The sequence below is a fragment of the Pongo pygmaeus genome, chromosome 21 (assembly GCF_028885625.2).
Source record: "Pongo pygmaeus isolate AG05252 chromosome 21, NHGRI_mPonPyg2-v2.0_pri, whole genome shotgun sequence".
Lineage (NCBI taxonomy): Eukaryota > Metazoa > Chordata > Mammalia > Primates > Hominidae > Pongo > Pongo pygmaeus.
This window is the reverse complement of record NC_072394.2, coordinates 66,664,180-66,680,633: the sequence shown is the minus strand read 5'-3', so window position 1 is coordinate 66,680,633 and position 16,454 is coordinate 66,664,180. Positions and strand designations below refer to the sequence as shown.

At 52.2% G+C, this 16,454-nt stretch overlaps 1 protein-coding gene across 3 annotated transcripts in view; it reads right to left on the bottom strand.

The window, feature by feature from the left end:
• Positions 1-240: 240 nt before the first annotated feature.
• DNAJC5 (DnaJ heat shock protein family (Hsp40) member C5) overlaps positions 241-16,454 on the bottom strand; it is a 74,305-nt gene continuing 58,091 nt past the window's right edge. For 2 of the 3 annotated variants that reach the window (XM_054466704.1, XM_054466703.2), the window contains exons 2-5: positions 7,899-8,016; positions 6,823-7,036; positions 5,086-5,257; positions 241-4,640 (exon numbers count right to left, since the gene is read on the bottom strand). In XM_054466704.1, the coding sequence (XP_054322679.1) occupies positions 4,537-4,640; positions 5,086-5,257; positions 6,823-7,036; positions 7,899-8,005 (597 nt within the window). In that variant the 5' untranslated portion in view covers positions 8,006-8,016 and the 3' untranslated portion in view covers positions 241-4,536. Of the gene's footprint in view, positions 4,641-4,925; positions 5,000-5,085; positions 5,258-6,822; positions 7,037-7,898; positions 8,017-16,454 lie in introns of all 3 variants that reach the window. The other variant, XR_008496055.2, reaches the window with a different exon arrangement.

Sequence of the window (16,454 nt, the reverse complement as noted above, 5' to 3'; positions counted from 1 at the left end):
GGCCTCCCAAAGTGCTGGGATTATAGGCGTGAGCCACCACGCTCAGCCTCTTTGCTCCAGTCTTGGGATTTAGAAAGTGGAGGTGAAAACACAATCAAGAGGAGGGGACATTTATCCACATTTGGACCAGGCAGGAGGGAAGCAAGGTTCCAGCCACAAGGGGTGCGGGGGGCTAAGATCAGCTGCTGCTCTCCAAAACCAGGGATCTGCGGGACCAGTGAATAAGACATACGTGGGGTCTGCAGTGAAAACATTTATTTTACAACAGTAATCTTTATTTTATGTCAACATTCAGACATACAAGACGGAGATCACCATGCGGAACCAGTCTGGCCCTTAGATGTGTGTGCTCGAGCCAGGATCAGCTGGAGTCTGACAGCGCCTGCACCCCAACACGGTCGGATTCCAGGACGCCAGTGACAAAACCAGTGCATGGACAAGCAGCTTCCATGCGTGTGCATTTGATTTTTAAAAACAATACATACTTCAGTGTTAACTTCCCGCCTCACCTGGCTTGAAACATTTTCCCCATTTTCCAGGGAAACAAACTCTACCAAAAGTTGCCGCCTGCAGGACTCCGGGCCCAGCCCCTTCTGGAGGCGGTGCTGTGTGGACTCCTCTGGGGCGGACCCGGGGCCAGCACAGGGCCCCCTTCCCAGGCTGCCCTTCAGATGCAGCTTTGCCACTGACCGTATCTGCTGCTCAGAAAATCAGCTTTCATACTTCAAGGGAGGGAAGGGCTTCCAGTCACCTCCTCGATTTCACACTGGGACACACACCTGGGTCAGGTGAGCGTGACACACAGCCCCCAGGATGGGCACCCCACCCTGCAGAGCAGAGGCCAATGCCGGTGGGGGCCGTGGCAGTGCCCTGGGCACACACCCTCTGCACACAGTGGGCTCAGCGCTTCCTTCTGTGCACCCGCCAGGAAAGCCTCCTGCAGGTCCCTGCCCGACTCCCAAGAAACCAGAGGCCGTTTCAGAGCCACCTTTAATTGTACTTGTCACTTCACCATGGGACAGCAGCATGAATGATACGCCTGCTGCGTGATATATACATATACACATATGTACACACACGGACACACAGCCCACACTCACAGCATGTGACGACACGAACCGTTGCTGGTAAGGACAGTAAAAATGTAGCTTTTGCCAATTCCACAGGAGAATGATTTACAACCAAAATAACAGACACAGGCCAGTCCTGCGCCACAGGGGTTCACAGCTCTGAATACTGGGAAAGGGTGAGATCAGTCATTTCGTGTCCCCTCACGAGATGTCCCCACAGTAGGATGCACTGAGCCAGAGCTAAGGGAGGGTGGACAAGCGCTGAACTCTGCCCGCAGCACCCGGACCCTCCAGTGGCAGCCTCCACGCTGGTGCCCTTGCAGCACAAGCCTCACCCGGAACAGAACGCCTGAGAGCGGCCTCAACGGTGTGAGGCTCCAGGGCCTCTTCTGGACGGCAGCAGCCGATGTGCAGATGAAGCTTTTCCTGCTGGGCACGTGTGCATGCCAGTTCCTTTTTCTAATAGGTCCCCACTGGGTGCTGGCTGCGCTAACTGAACATAGAGAACTAGGAAAGTTCACAAACACTGAGCAGTAATATCTAAAGCAGTTTAAAAATAAAGCCAAAAGGAAGACAAAAAAATTCCACCTCACTGAGTGGAGACAAATCTACACAGCAGCAGCTGCCGTGAAAGGGCCCGCGGGGCTGCTCCTATGCCTCCTGCAGGTCGGAAGCTGTCAGTGCTGCCTGGACCCCCTCGTGAACCAGACAGGCCTCAAAGCACGACCCCAGAGGGCCCCTAGCAGCCCCCAGCAGCGGTGTCCAAAGGGACATTTTGTGCCCACAGCCACACTCGCTCACAGCATTGTCTGCAGCCCGAGAGTGAGGAGTCGGGGTCCCGTCACTGCCACCAGCAGGCAGGGGTGCTGGGGGCGTCCTGATCTGTTAGCATGTGGACAGGGAGGCGCGGAAGCTGCCCCAGGACTCACCACCTCTTTTAATTATAGGGAAACAGTCCACTCAAGAAAGAGAGAAATAAAACCCGGGAGGATCTTTTTCCTTAAATTAAGACAAAGCCTTAAAGCCAACAGGGCAGGGCGCCGAAAACAGTCAGGCAGGGGGAGGAACTCCAGGCCCCAAGTGTCTGGGCTTCCTGGGGGTCTTATAATCACAATCACCACCGTGAGAATGGCCATAGCCATGATTTATTAGGGTTTACAAATTCTGCAGGGGACTGGGTTCCACAAACCTCCAGACCTGCTCCTCTTTCCCACCCTACCCCACCTTCTGCAGGGAGCTGCATGGTTCAAAATGGTCCACTGGACTCTGTAACTGAAAAGCCACCTGGCAAGGGGCCCACTCTGATGGGTACCAAAGGGCCTTGGAGTGTTCTAGCCACAGAGCTGTGTGCAGGCCCAACAGAGGGCCTGGTGGGGCTGAGCCATGGCCCCCGATGGGCAGCTTTCTACCTTAGGTCCAAGCTTAGAACCTGGCTCTTGGCCAGTCTGGGGAAAAATAACTCACGTCCTAAGCTACATCTACAAAAATCGCAAAGGCTGAGTACAGCTGGCATCTCAGGCTGAACTTGCTGCTGCGCCGAGCGGCACGGAGGCACCCCACTGTCTCGCTGCCTCACGTTTCAGGACGCACCAAACAATGAATTTCTTATTCTTTTAGGAGAGATCTGATTTTGACAAATTATTTCTAATTTAATATCACAGTGCATCTCTCTCCTCTTGTCAAAAGTCTTCATGATCATTTTAGTGAGAAGAAACAAGAAAAGTGGGACAAACAAAGCTGCCAGGACCTGGTGCTGGCAGCCGGCCATGGTCCACATGCGGATCTGCAGTAGGGGTCAGCTGGGGGCCCTCAACCAGCACCTTGTTCCTAAGCACGTCCAGATGTGTCCTCACATCCATGTCCCTCTTGGCAGCTTCCTGGTCAACCTGAACCTACCCATCTGCACAGCCTCGGGTGGCCGCTGAGGGCAATGAGTGAGCTGGGGTCATGGGTCAGCAGGCAGGCGGGGAAAGGGGGCTTCAGGAGGCTCATCTGGTTGGTCCCAGCCAGAGCCACCACACACAGCCTCCTCCTCAGCTTTATCTCTACAGGGACCTCTGCAACTCTGCAGTGGCCACCATGGACATTCTGCAGAAACCAGGCCCACTGGAGTCTGCAGCATGGGGCCAAAGGCAGGCACAGGCACATGAGACCCGTTTCCCCTGCTCCCCTACCCAGGGCGCCACCCAGAAGGTCTAGGACACACAAGAGACTGACTTCCCATGGTCCACACATGGATTCCATAGTCTGGCTGCTGGCCTCCCACGGACCCACAATGGTCCACATGTGGATTCCGTGGCCTGGCTGCCGGCCTCCCAGGTACCCAACCCTCCTGAGCCAGAGGGTCCCTCTGTTCCAGTCAGTCCTTCCTACAGGGACCTAACGAATCTGGCTCTGCCTGAATCATCGATGACGGGGCAAAGGCGAGTGGGGCAGATGGGAGCTCTGGCAAACACAGGAGGAGGGGTCTTGGGAGAGCCCCCATCCCCAGTAGCTGGGTGCTCACACATGCACAGTCTACTCTCTGACTGTGGCTGGTCCTACCATCTGTGGTTCTAAAGGTCCAAAAAGGGCTACGGAAAGGACAGGTGGGCTGGAAGGAATGTGGAGAATGACCCCAAGATGGGAGGGGGAATCCAGCTCAGAGCCCGGGAAAAGTGCAGGAACACAGACAAATAACCCCAACACGGGCAAAGAACACACCTCCGAGAACCAGAACCGCAGCGTCCACATGACAAGACCAGGCTAGAAACACTGTGCGGAGGACACGGTGTCAACCTCGGAAGGGGCCTCCTATGCTTTCCACACCAAATTCTCCCACGGGAGAAACCCTCCCACAAGGCCCAGGAAACCACAGACCCCAAGCCAACTGTGCCCAGCACAGACACCAAGGAATGACAGTGACGCCGGTGATGCCAGGAAGACGCGGCGCCACCCCTCTTCTGGCAGGTGAGATCAGAGTCCTACTGCAGCCTCAAGGCTGGGAGCACAGAGTGTGGACCAGACCCCGAGGCCAAGACGGTAACACAGCTCTGCCAGGCAGCACCTGCCTCCGGCCCCTCGAGCACAGGTAGGAAAGGGGCAGCCCCCCTTCTCCTCGCCCACCTGACCGGCTGAAGTCACCCCTCACTGGACCGACCTGACCGACAGCCCTGAGGCAGCTCCACCGTGCGGTTAACGCGGTCGTGCCGCGGAATGTCCACAACACAGACATGGAACATAACCCCGTACATGCTATTAAAAAAGGAAAAAAAACAGAAGACCGTAGCGACACTGCTTTAAATACTGCATGCTACGCACTTCGTGGGTCAAGGGTCGACGCTGGGTGGGCGTGGAGGCAGGAGGGGCCCCGGCGAGGCCAGGGCAGGCAGGAGGCTGCCTTCCCATCTCTGTGACTACAGTTCGTGATTCTAAGGTTGGCGTGGCCAGGCGCTGGCTCCTCCTCTGACCACAGCTCCTCCCGGATTTAGTTGAACCCGTCGGTGTGGTAGCTGGGGTGGGAGTCGGCTGTGAGCTGGGTGGTCTCGGTGGCGGATGCCGGCTGTATGACGATCGGCGTGTCTGTGGCCTCTGAAAAGCAAGCACACAGGGCACTGCACGAGGGCCACAGCCTGGCGCACACCCACCAACGCTGGTCCTGTGGAGCGACTTTCGGGCACCTGGACAAACTCTCCACGGGGAGAGGCTACTTGCTGACCTCCACCCCACACGGCTTTCCTCCGTCGCCTTGGGTCACCGCCAGCCCTCGGCCCTCAGCCCCGCCCCAACTGCCTGCCGCCCTGCCCCGCCTCACAGTCCCTGGGATCTACGGCTACCGCAGGTCACGGTGGGGACAGCTCTATGCGCCTGCTTTACCTCAGGGTCCACGTTCACACCTCAACAGTCCCAGCTGCCACCACAAACACTCGCGGCACAGTGTCAGTGCCCTCCTGTTTGACAAGACAGGTTGACACCATTCAGGGCCCGTTCTGGCTCTGCCCCACACACACACACGGGCCCTGGGGCAGGCACTCACCCCTCTCGTCGGACTGCAGCTGTGCCTCCAGATCCTCGGGGGACACGTAGAACTCCGTCTCCTCGCCCTCAGGCGCCTTGGGCTTACACTTCCCGCAGCAGCAGTTGAAGCAGCAGCACAGACAGCAGCAGCAGTAGCAGCACGTGAGGAGGCCGCAGAAGACAAACAGGGCCTGGAGGGAGAAGAAGGTGGCGTTGCATGGCCTCCAAGGCCCCTGGAGAGGGAGGGGCGGGACTCCCAAATGCCCTCAGCAGAAGGCAGGGGGTGCGTTCCAGGTGGGGACACTGCCTTCCAGACAGGAAGCAGAAGGAAAGAACTGAAGACGGGAGGAGGAGAGACAGAAAAACCTGCGGCTTAAAGAAAAGCAGCCTCCAAGACGGGCGCGGTGGCCCACACCTGTCATCCCAGCACTCCAGGAGGCCGAGGTAGGCGGATCACGAGGTCAGGAGATCGAGACCATCCTGGCTAACACGGTGAAACCCCATCTCTACTAAATATACAAAAAATTAGCTGGACGTGGTGGCGGGCACCTGTAGTCCCAGCCATTCGGGAGGCTGAGGCAGGAGAATTGCGTGAACCCGGGAGGTGGAGCTTGCAGTGAGCCAAGGTCGCGCCACTGCACTCCAGCCTGGGATACAGAGCGAGACTCCGTCTCAAAAAAAACAAAGCAGCCTCCAGGCTTGGCACGATGGTTGGTGGTTCACGCCTCAATTCCTGCAGTTCTGGAGCTGAAGTGGGAGGATCACTTGAACCCAGGAGTTTGAAGTTAAAGTGAGCCAGGATCTCACCACAGCACTCCAGTCAGGGCAACAGAGGGAGACTCTGTCTAACATTAACTAAATAAAAAGTACTTTATAAGGGTTCTAATGAGGAGGCCGACTAGTCAAAGCCAAATACAGGCTTCTTACAAACAAAGGCCACGCGGTGATTCAAACCCTCTGGCCTCATATATGACATTTGGAACAAAACAAGGAAACGAAGAAATGCGGATGTAACATCGAGGCTCATTTCCTCCTGTCTCGCGAAGGACTGGGAGCCATTTACAGAAGAAAACCTGGCGGCTCCGCACGGCTCTTCCCTGGGACAATCTGGACGCTATGGCTTGTTCCAGGCAGGACACCAAGCCAGTGACAGAGCTTCGCCCATCACACAGGTGAGGAGAAAGGCTCCATATGCCCAGAAGCCTTTTCTCAGGAGTGCAGAGTTGCTGGTATCAACGCACGGGCTCTGCAATGAGGGGAACCCTGCAGGCATGGAGTGACCCGGGTGCCCGCACGGCAGGAGAGACCCAGGTGCCCGCACGGCAGGAGAGACCCGGGTGCCCGCACGGCAGGAGAGACCCGGGTGCCCGCACGGCAGGAGTGACCCGGGTGCCCGCACGGCAGGAGTGACCCGGGTGCCCGCACGGCAGGAGAGACCCGGGTGCCCGCACGGCAGGAGAGACCCGGGTGCCCGCACGGCAGGAGTGACCCGGGTGCCCGCACGGCAGGAGTGACCCGGGTGCCCGCACGGCAGGAGAGACCCGGGTGCCCGCACGGCAGGAGTGACCCGGGTGCCCGCACGGCAGGAGACACTCGGGTGCCCGCACGGCAGGAGTGACCCGGGTGCCCGCACGGCAGGAGTGACTCGGGTGCCCGCACGGCAGGAGTGACTCGGGTGCCCGCACGGCAGGAGTGACCCGGGTGCCGGCACGGCAAGAGTGACTCGGGTGCCCGCACGGCAGGAGCTCGCCCTCACCTTAGCCCACCAGCTGGACAGCACAAAGTAGGTGTTCACGTTCTCTTCCCCAAACTGCTCGGCCACGTAGAGACCCAGCGAGCCGTACTTGTCGTAGATGTTCCTTTTTGTGGCGTCCGTCAGGATGGCGTGCGCGTTGTTGATCTCCTTAAACTTGTCCGCGGCCTCCGGGTTGTCGGGGTTCTTGTCGGGGTGATATTTCAAGGCAAGCTTTCTGCAAACCAAAACCATGTCCTGGCCTCTCTACCCTGGACTTTGTTCCACCTGCACCCGCTGCCGCGTCTGTCCCACCCGCACGCACTGCCAGGTGCAGTGGAAGGCAGGTCCACCCAGGCCACCTCACTGTCCGACTCTCCAGGGTTGCAGGGGCCAGGGACAAAAGCAAGCTCCACGGTTGTTTCAGGTAAACCTCCTCACCCTGACCCAGCCTTAGAGGAGGGAGCCCCAAGGGCTGTGAGTGCCAGGGCACATCTAAGTTCAGCAGCACCAAGGCCAGCCCTGGTGTCCCAGCCGCTAACTGCACATCTGCCAAGTGAACGGTAAGCATGGCGGGGCATAATGAGGGCATTTTAAGGTGTGTTTTATGAACTACACGACGCTAGCACACGAGAGGAGGACTATCTGAATTGTCTGGATTAGTGATGGTGTCTCTTACAGGTTACTCAATGAAACTGTACCTAAGAGTGCAGTTATTCAAGTTCAATCAGAAGGCCACAACAGAGTAAGGGGTCTCTGTCATCACTGTGCTAAAACAAGGAGACCACAGGACCATGCCAACGCTCTGCGGCTCCTGTGAGGCCTCTAACAGGTTTAGACCCTGATTCCCTATGGAACTGTGGACAGTGTGTAAGTTTCTACTAAGTGCTATTTTTTGTTGGCAAGAGAACATGAATACAATAACTTTAAGCTAGAAGGAGCACATTACACATACAAAGGTGTTACGGAGCTGTGACCAGTTCAACGCTGAGTCGGCCAGGATAAAGTATGTGCAATGGTTCTTGGTAAAATGCAGACTAAACCACACAGGGCATGTGTGTCTTCCTGGGGGGATGTGGGGGCCACACTTGTCCACTTACCGATAGGACTTTTTAATATCATCTGAGGTTGCGTTCTTGTCCAACCCAAGGACGTGGTACAATGACTCCCCAGAGGTAGACAGTGAGCGCTGTCTCTGGTCTGCCATGTTAGGCTATTCTAGAAGAAAAAATGAAAAGAAAGTATCACAAAGTATAGATGAAAGTACCAAGGGCAGAGTTGGACTTTGTTCCATAAGACCGTTCAAAGCAGAAGAATCCAACCCTGCCTTGTGGAGTTTGCCACGTGCACAGACAGACGCCACGGCATGGAGAAGTGTGAGACAGCAGTCCCCAGTGCGGACATGGTTTCTACGCTGCATGCGAAGTGCCGCAATACGGCCACCCCAAGAGATCCTGAAGAATTGGAGCTGTATACTGTGGGCCGGCACGGGGGCTCACACCTGTAGTCCCAGCATTTTGGGAGGCTGAGGCGGGAGGACCACTTGAGCCCAGGAGTTTGAGGCTGCAGTGAGCTATGATCACACCACTGCACTCCAGCCCGGGAGACACAGACCCTGTTCCTCAAAAACAAATATATAAATAAAATAAATAAATTAATTAAAATAAACATGCAAATTGTAATCTTTACAGCAACCTCTGCATAAAAAATGCAAAGAGGTATAAGCTAAAAAGTTAAAAGAAAAATGAAAAAGTAACTAAACACAGGAAACAAATAGAAAATTACCTGGAAGATCTAAATCCAAACATATCAACAATTATATTCAATGTTAGTGGACAAAAAACTCCAATTAAAGGAAGGGACTGCCAGAATGGATAAAAATGCAAGACCCAACTCTAATTTTAATACTTTCTCAGAAATTGACAGAACAGACCAAAAATCAGGAAAAACATCGATGTTCTGAACAACACCATCAACCACCATGACTTGATCTTCACAGAGCACCCAACATCTAGAGAACACACAGTTTCTTTCTTTTTTTTTTGAGACAGTTTTGCTCTTGTTGCCCAGGCTGGAGTGCAATGGCGCGATCTCGGCTCACCACAACCTCCGCCTCCCCGGTTCAAGCAACGCTCCTGCCTCAGCCTCACGAGTAGCTGGGATTACAGGCGTGCACCACCACGCTCAGCTAATTTTGGTATTTTTAGTAGAGATGGGGTTTCTCCATGTTGACCAGGCTAGTCTTGAACTCCCGACCTCAGGTTGAACTCCCAACCTCAGGTGATCCACCCGCCTCAGCCTCCCACACTGCTGGGGTTATAGGCGTGAGCCACAGCGCCTGGTGAATACACATTGTTTCTAACTAATCAACCACCATGACGTGACAGTCACAGAACACCCAACATCTAGAGAACACACATTGTTTTTAACTGAATGCTGTATACTAAGACAAGCCACATGTTAGGGCTTCAAACTGGTTTCAATAAATGTAAATGGAATGAGGTCACACACAGCACAATCCCTGACTTAGCTACAAACTGGAAACCCAGGAGGAAGATACATCATAAAACCTCAAGCACTCTTGATATTCAACAACACACCTCCAGCTAACATGTAGCTCAAAGAAGAACTCACAGGGGAAATGAGAAAATGTTTTGGATTGAATAATAAATACAGTGTATGTGACGGCGAATTTCATGTCTCCTTCGCTGCATTGTGGGGTACCCAGATTAAACAAGACTTCAGAGTGTGTCTGGGAGGGTGTTTCTGGGTAACAGCAGCACCTGAGCTGGGGGCTCCATGACCAACTGGGCTGCCCTGTGCAGGTGGGTGTCGTCCCAGTCCATGGGGGTCCTGAATAGAAAGGGGTGGGAGGAGAAGTTGGCCTGGGTTTTCCTTCTCGCCTGCCAGCCTGAGCGGGGCCACGTGTCTCCTGTCCTTGGACTGTCCTATTCCACTGCTTTCCTCAATCTTCAGCAAATGGCAGAGCATGAGATTCTGTCTCCATAACTCTGTGGGCCAATTCCTCGTAACAAATCTCCTTTAGAAAGAAGACACAGATAACAGCAACGTTCCTCTGCAGAAAGCCGACTAGTACAACACGTTAATCAAGGCCTAAGGCTCCGCCTCAGGAAGCTACAAAGTAACAGGATAAACCCAACATGAATGCAAGGAAGGAAATCATAAGGAACAGAAATCAATGAAAACAAACAGATAACTTTAACAAGGACAAAGTGTTGCTTCTTTCAGCAACACGAGGAAAGACATCACTACAGACCCTAGAGGCACCAAAAGGATAAAATACGAACAAGTTCATGCCAAGAAATTAGAAAAATTTTATGAAATGGACAAATACCTTGAAAATTACAATTTACCAAGACTGACATGAAATAGAAAATCTGAATAGGCCTGCATCTGTTTAAATAAAGTTATATTTGTAATAAAAAATCCCCTGAGGGCCAGGCGCCATGGCTCACGCCTGTAATCCCAGCACTTTGGGAGGCCGAGGTGGGCAGATCACGAGGTCAGGAGATCGAGACCATCCTAACACAGTGAAACCCCATCTCTAATAAAAATACAAAAAAATTAGCCGGGCGTGGTGGCGGGCACCTGTAGTCCCAGCTACTCGGGAGGCTGAGGCAGGAGAATGACGTGAACCCAGGAGGCGGAACTTGCAGTGAGCAGTGATCGCGCCACTGCACTCCAGCCTGGGCAACAGAGCGAGACTCTGTCTCAAAAAAAAAAAAAAAAAAAAAAAAAACCCAGAGAAAATTCCAGGCCCAGATTTTTTTTTAAACCAAATATTTAGGAAATGACATCAATGTGGGATTTTTTTTAGACAGTCTCACAGTCTCGCTTTGTTGCCCAGGCTGGAGTGTGGTGACGCGATCTCGGTGATACTGGCAGGAGGCAGCTGAATGCCAGGCAGATGGGGCGGGTCCTCGGTGAAACCCACCTCCAAGCCAAAGACAGTTTAAAGCCTGACAGCTGAGCTACAAGTTAAATCCTCGGACTAGATGAAGAACTTGCCTTCCTGTTTGCCACACTTTCCTCTGATTGATCCCCATTCTTCACCTATTTTACACATACCTACCCTTTCCTAATTTTTATTTAGGTGGAGTCTCGCTCTGCTGCCCAGGCTGGAGTGCAGTGGTGTGACCTCAGCTCACTGCAATCTCTGCCTCCCGGGTTCAAGCGATTCTGCCGCCTCAGCCTCCCAAGTCACTGGGACTACAGGCACGCGAACCACGCCAATTTTTGTATTTTTAGTAGAGATGGGGTTTCACCACATTGACCATGATGGTCTTGAACTCCTGACCTTGTGATCCGTCTGCCTCAGCCTCCTAAAGTGCCGGGATTACAGGCGTGAGCCACCGCGCCCGACCTCTTATAATTGGTTTTCTACACTGTCATGCCCACTTTAACCTTTTCTGCATACTCACAAACCCATCAGCAAGCTCTGCAAGCACTCCGCATCCTGAGTCCATAAAAGGCCCCAGACCCAGCCACACAGGCGGATCTTCCTGCCTTCAGGTAGGGGAACCACCCCTGCATCCCCCTGGTCCGCTGAAAGCCGTTTCACTGCTCAATGAAGTTCTTCTCCACCCTCCTCACCCTTCATTGTCCAGTGTATCCTTGATCTTGAGTGCGGTACATGAGCTCAGGAACTGCCGAACACAGTGCAAGCTATAACACAGGTGAGTTGGGGCACGCCAGCGTGGCCAAGCAGGGCCCAGGTGGGGCATCACTGGCCAGGGGTCCCCGGCTTGCAAAGTGACTGAGAAGAAAAATCCTAAGTCATCAACTCACTGCAACCTCTGCCTCCCAGGCTCAACCCATTCCCATGCCGCAGGCACGGGACTACAGGCACACACCACTGCACCCAGCTAATTTTTGTATTTTTAAAGACAGGGTTTTGCCATGTTGCCCAGGCTGGTCACAGACTCCTGGCCTCAGTTGATCCCCCCACTCGGCCTCCCAAAGTGCTGGAATTACAGGCATGAGCCACCGTGCCCGGTTTCTTTTTGTTTTTGTTTTTAAGTTAAATAGGCATGGTGGCTCATGTCTGTGGTCCTAGTGACTCAGGAGGTTGAGATAGGAGGATGACTGAGCCCAGGAGCTCGAGGCTGCAGTGAGCCGTGATCGTGCCACTGCACTGCAGCCTGGGTGACACAGTGAGACCTTATTTCAAAAAAATAAAAAGAAATAACAAGACCTATGAAATCTGTAAGTTGAAAACCACACATTGCTAAGATATTAAAGATAAGAAAAAGATTCCTCATGTTCATGGATTAGAAGCCTCAATATAAAGAAGTCACTTCTCCCCAAACTGATCTACAGACTTGACACAAGCCTAACCCTAATCCAAGAGGATTTTTTTTTGCAGAAACTGATAAACTAATTTTTTTTAAATGTATAAGGAAATGTAGCAGACAGATTAGCCACAGGAACATTAATAAAAAGAAAAAAAGTTAGAGAATTTACCCTATTGATTTCAAGACATATACTATATATCTACAGTAATCAAGACCATTTGGTACTGAGGAAAAGACAGACACACAACAGCAGAATTGAGTTCAGACAGATTCATACTGAAAGGCACAGAAGGGGAGAAAATATTTACATTACGTACATATAAAAAACAATTCACAAGTGGAATAAAGAACTCTTACACAACTCAATTACTAAGGCAAAAAACTCCATTTTTAAAAATGGCCAGGTCATTCTGGCTGAAGACTGCAGAATGACTTGGAGGCGGTGAGAGTGTAGGAAGGGATGGACTTGGCAGATTTTCTTCTCATTCTTACCATTTCGGGATAGAATCTAAAATTACTCAACACATAAACCTGAGAAAATGTTAACTCATTCTTTCTTTTCCCCGCCTGACTTTATTGCCCGGGCTGGAGTGCAGTGGCCACATTTCGGCTCAGTGCAACCTTGGCCTCCTGGGCTCAGGTGATCCCCCCACCTCAGCCTCCTGAGTAGCTGGGACTACAGGTGTGCAATACCACGCCCAGCTATTTTTTAAAATTTTTATACAGTCAGGATCTTGTTGGTCTCAAACTCCTAGACTCAAGCAATCTGCCTGCTACAGCCTCCCAAACTGCTGGGATCACAGGTGTGAGCCACCCCACCCAACCTAATTTTTTTTTTTAGAAACAAGGTTTTTCCCTGTTGCCCAGGCTGGAGTGCAGTGGTGCGATCTTGGCTCACTGCAGCCTTGAAATCCTGGACTCAATAGAGCCTCCCTTCTCAGCATCCCAAGCAGCTAAGACTACAGGAATGTGCCACCATGCCCAGCTAACTTTAAAATTTTCTATAGAGACACGGTCTGCCTTTGTTGCCCAGGCTGGTCTCAAGTGATCCTCCTGCCTCAGCCTCCCAAAGTGCTGGGATTATAGGTGCAAGCCACTGCTCCTCACCAAAATGTGACTTATTCTTTTTTTTTCTTTTTTGAGACAGAGTCTCACTCTGTTGCCCAGGCTGGAGTGCAGTGGTGTAATCTCGGCTCACTGCAACCTCCACCTTCAAGGCTCAAGCGATTCTCCTGCCATAGCCTCCTGAGTAGCTGGGACTACAGGCGTGCGCCATCACTCCTGGCTAATTTTGTATTTTTAGTAGAGACAGGGTTTCACCATCTTGGCCAGGCTCATCTCGAATTCCTGGGTTCAAGTGATCTGCCTGCCTTGGCCTCCCAAAATGCTGGGATTATAGGTGTGAGCCACTGTGCCTGGTAAAATATACACAATGTTTTCTTTTTTTGTTTTTTTGAGATGGAGTTTCCCTCTTGTTGCCCAGGCTCGAGTGCAATGGTGCAATCTCAGCTCACCACAACCTCCGCCTCCCAGGTTCAAGTGATTCTCCTGCCTCAGCCTCCCGAGTAGCTGGGATTATAGGCATGTGCCACCCTGCCCAGCTAATTTTGTATTTTTAGTAGAGACAGGGTTTCCCCATGTTGGTCAGGCTGGTCTTGAACTCCCGACTGCAGGTGATCCGCCCATCTCAGCCTCCCAAAGGGCTGGGATTACAGGCGTGAGCCACTGCGCCTGGCCTATATACAATATAATTTATTTAATAAGATAAAAAAATAAACAATTCTATTCCTGGCAAAAACATTCTATAGAAATAAAGGTGAAATGAAGACTTTTTCAGATAAAAAGAAGCTAGAAGAACCCATCACAAAGACCTAAAATACAAGCAACGTCAAAGTTATTTGAGCCGAAGGGAAATGGTACCAGATTAAAACCTAGTTTTTTGTTTTTTGGTGTTTTTTTTTTGAGACAGAGTCTCACTCTGTCACCCAGGCTAGAGTGCAGTGGCATGATCTTGGCTCACTGCAACCTCCACCTCCTGGGTTCAAGTGACTCTCCTGCCTCAGCCTCCTGAATAGCTGGGACTACAGGCACGTACCACCACGCCTGGCTAATTTTTGTATTTTTAGTAGAGATGGGGTTTTGCCATGTTGGCTAGGCTGGTCTTGAACTCCTGACCTCAGGTGATCCACCCACCTCAGCCTCCCAAAGTGCTGAGGATAACAGGCGTGAGCCACCGTGTCCGGCTAAAACCTAGATTTTTAGAAAGGAATGAAGACCACTGGAAATGGTAAATACCTGGGTAAAAGACCATTTTTTGCTTTTTTGTTTGTTTGGAGACAGGGTCTTGCTCTGTCACCCAGGCTGGAATGCAGTGGTGTGATAAGGGATCATGGCAGCCTCAACCTCTCAGACTCAAGTGATCCTCCCAACACAGCCTCCTGAAGAGGTGGGACTACAGGCGTGAGCCACCATGCCAGCTAAGTTTTTAGAAATTTTTTGCAGAGACAGGGTCTCACTATGTTGCTCAGGCTGATCTTGAATTCCTTGGCTGAAGCGATCCTCCTGCCTTGGGTCACGGTCACCACAGTGCCGAGGTCACAGGAGCCAATCCTTTCTGATGTCTTTTGAGACAGAGTCTCACTCTGTCACCCAAACTGGATGGAGTGCAATGGTGCAATCTTGGCTCCATGCACCCTCCACCACCCAGGTTCAAGCGATTCTCCTGCCTCAGCCTGCCAAGTGGCTGGGATTACAGGCGCGCGCCACCACACCCAGCTAACTTTTTGTATTTTTAGTACAGATGGGCTTCACCATGTTGGCCAGGATAGTCTTCAACTCCTGACCTCAGGTGACCCGCCCACCTCGGCCTCTCGAAGTGCTGGGATTATAGGCGTGAGCCACCAACCTGGACTGCCTATTTCCTTGGGGTAATGAGTCCGGGAGTTTACCACCCGATGTTTGAAGTAGCACCTCACAACTTCATTCTTCCTGAACTTGGTTTAAATTTCAAGGGGGCTGGGAGTGGTGGCTCACGCCTGTAATTCCAGCACTTTGGGAGGCTGAGGTGGTTGAATCACCTGAGATCAGGAGTTCGAGACCAGCCTGACCAACATGGTGAAACCTCATCTCTACTAAAAATACAAAAATTAGCCGGGTGTGGTGGTGTGCATCTGTAATCCCAGCTAGTCAGGAGGCTGAGGCAAGAGGATGGCTTGAACCCGGCAGGAGGAGGTTGCAGTGAGCTGAAATTGTACCACTGGACGTCAGCCTGGGTGACAGAGCGAGACTCTGTCTCCAAAAAAAAAAAATTTCAAGGGGATCCCATGTCAACAGAAAGGTTATAACACAGTTAAAGGAGAGGCCTGGTGTGTGCAGCTGCAGCTACACAAGCAGCACCTGCTGCAAGTGATGAGCTGCCATCAGCGTTATTCGCAGTCTTCGTTTCTGGAGGGCTAAGTTTCAACCTTCAGTCAGAACTCTTTTTTTTTTTTTTTTTTTTTTTTTGAGACGGAGTCTCGCTCTGTCTCCCAGGCTGGAGTGCAGTGGCACTATCTCGGCTCACTGCAAGCTCTACCTCCCAGGTTCACACCATTCTTCTGCCTCAGCCTGCTGAGTAGCTGGGACTTCAGGTGCCCGCCACCACGGCCGGCTAATTTTTTGCAGTTTTAGTAGAGACGGGGTTTCACCGTGTTAGCCAGGATGGTCTCGATCACCACACCTCGTGATCCACCAGCCTTGGCCTCCCAAAGTGCTGGGATTACAGGCATGAGCCACCACGCCCGGCCCCAGTCGGAACTCTTTTAGTGACATCATTATCTTTAAAAAGCAAACAAGGTGGCCGGGCACAGTGGCTCACGCTTGTAATCCCAAAACTTTGGGAGGCCGAGGAGGGCGTATCATCTGAGGTCAGGAGTTTGAGGTCAGCCTGACCAACATGGAGAAACCCCATCTCTACTAAAAATGCAAAATTAGCCGGCCGTGGTGGCACATGCCTGTAATCCCACCTACTCGGGAGGCTGAGGTAGAAGAATCACTTGAACCCGGGAGGTGGAGGTTGCAGCGAGCTGAGACCGTGCCGTTGCACTCTAGTCTGCGCAACAAGAGCGAAACTCCGTCTCAAAACAAAACAAAACAAAACAAAAAAAAGCAACAAGGCTTTGGGAGGCTGAGGCAGGTGGACTGCTTCTTGAGGCCACGAGTTAAAGACCAGCCTGACCAACATGGAGAAACCCCGTCTCTACTAAAAATACAAAATTAACTGGGTGTGGTGGCACGCACCTGTAATCCCAGCTACTCAGGAGGCTGAGGCAGGAGAATTGCTTGAACCCTAGAGGGGAAGGT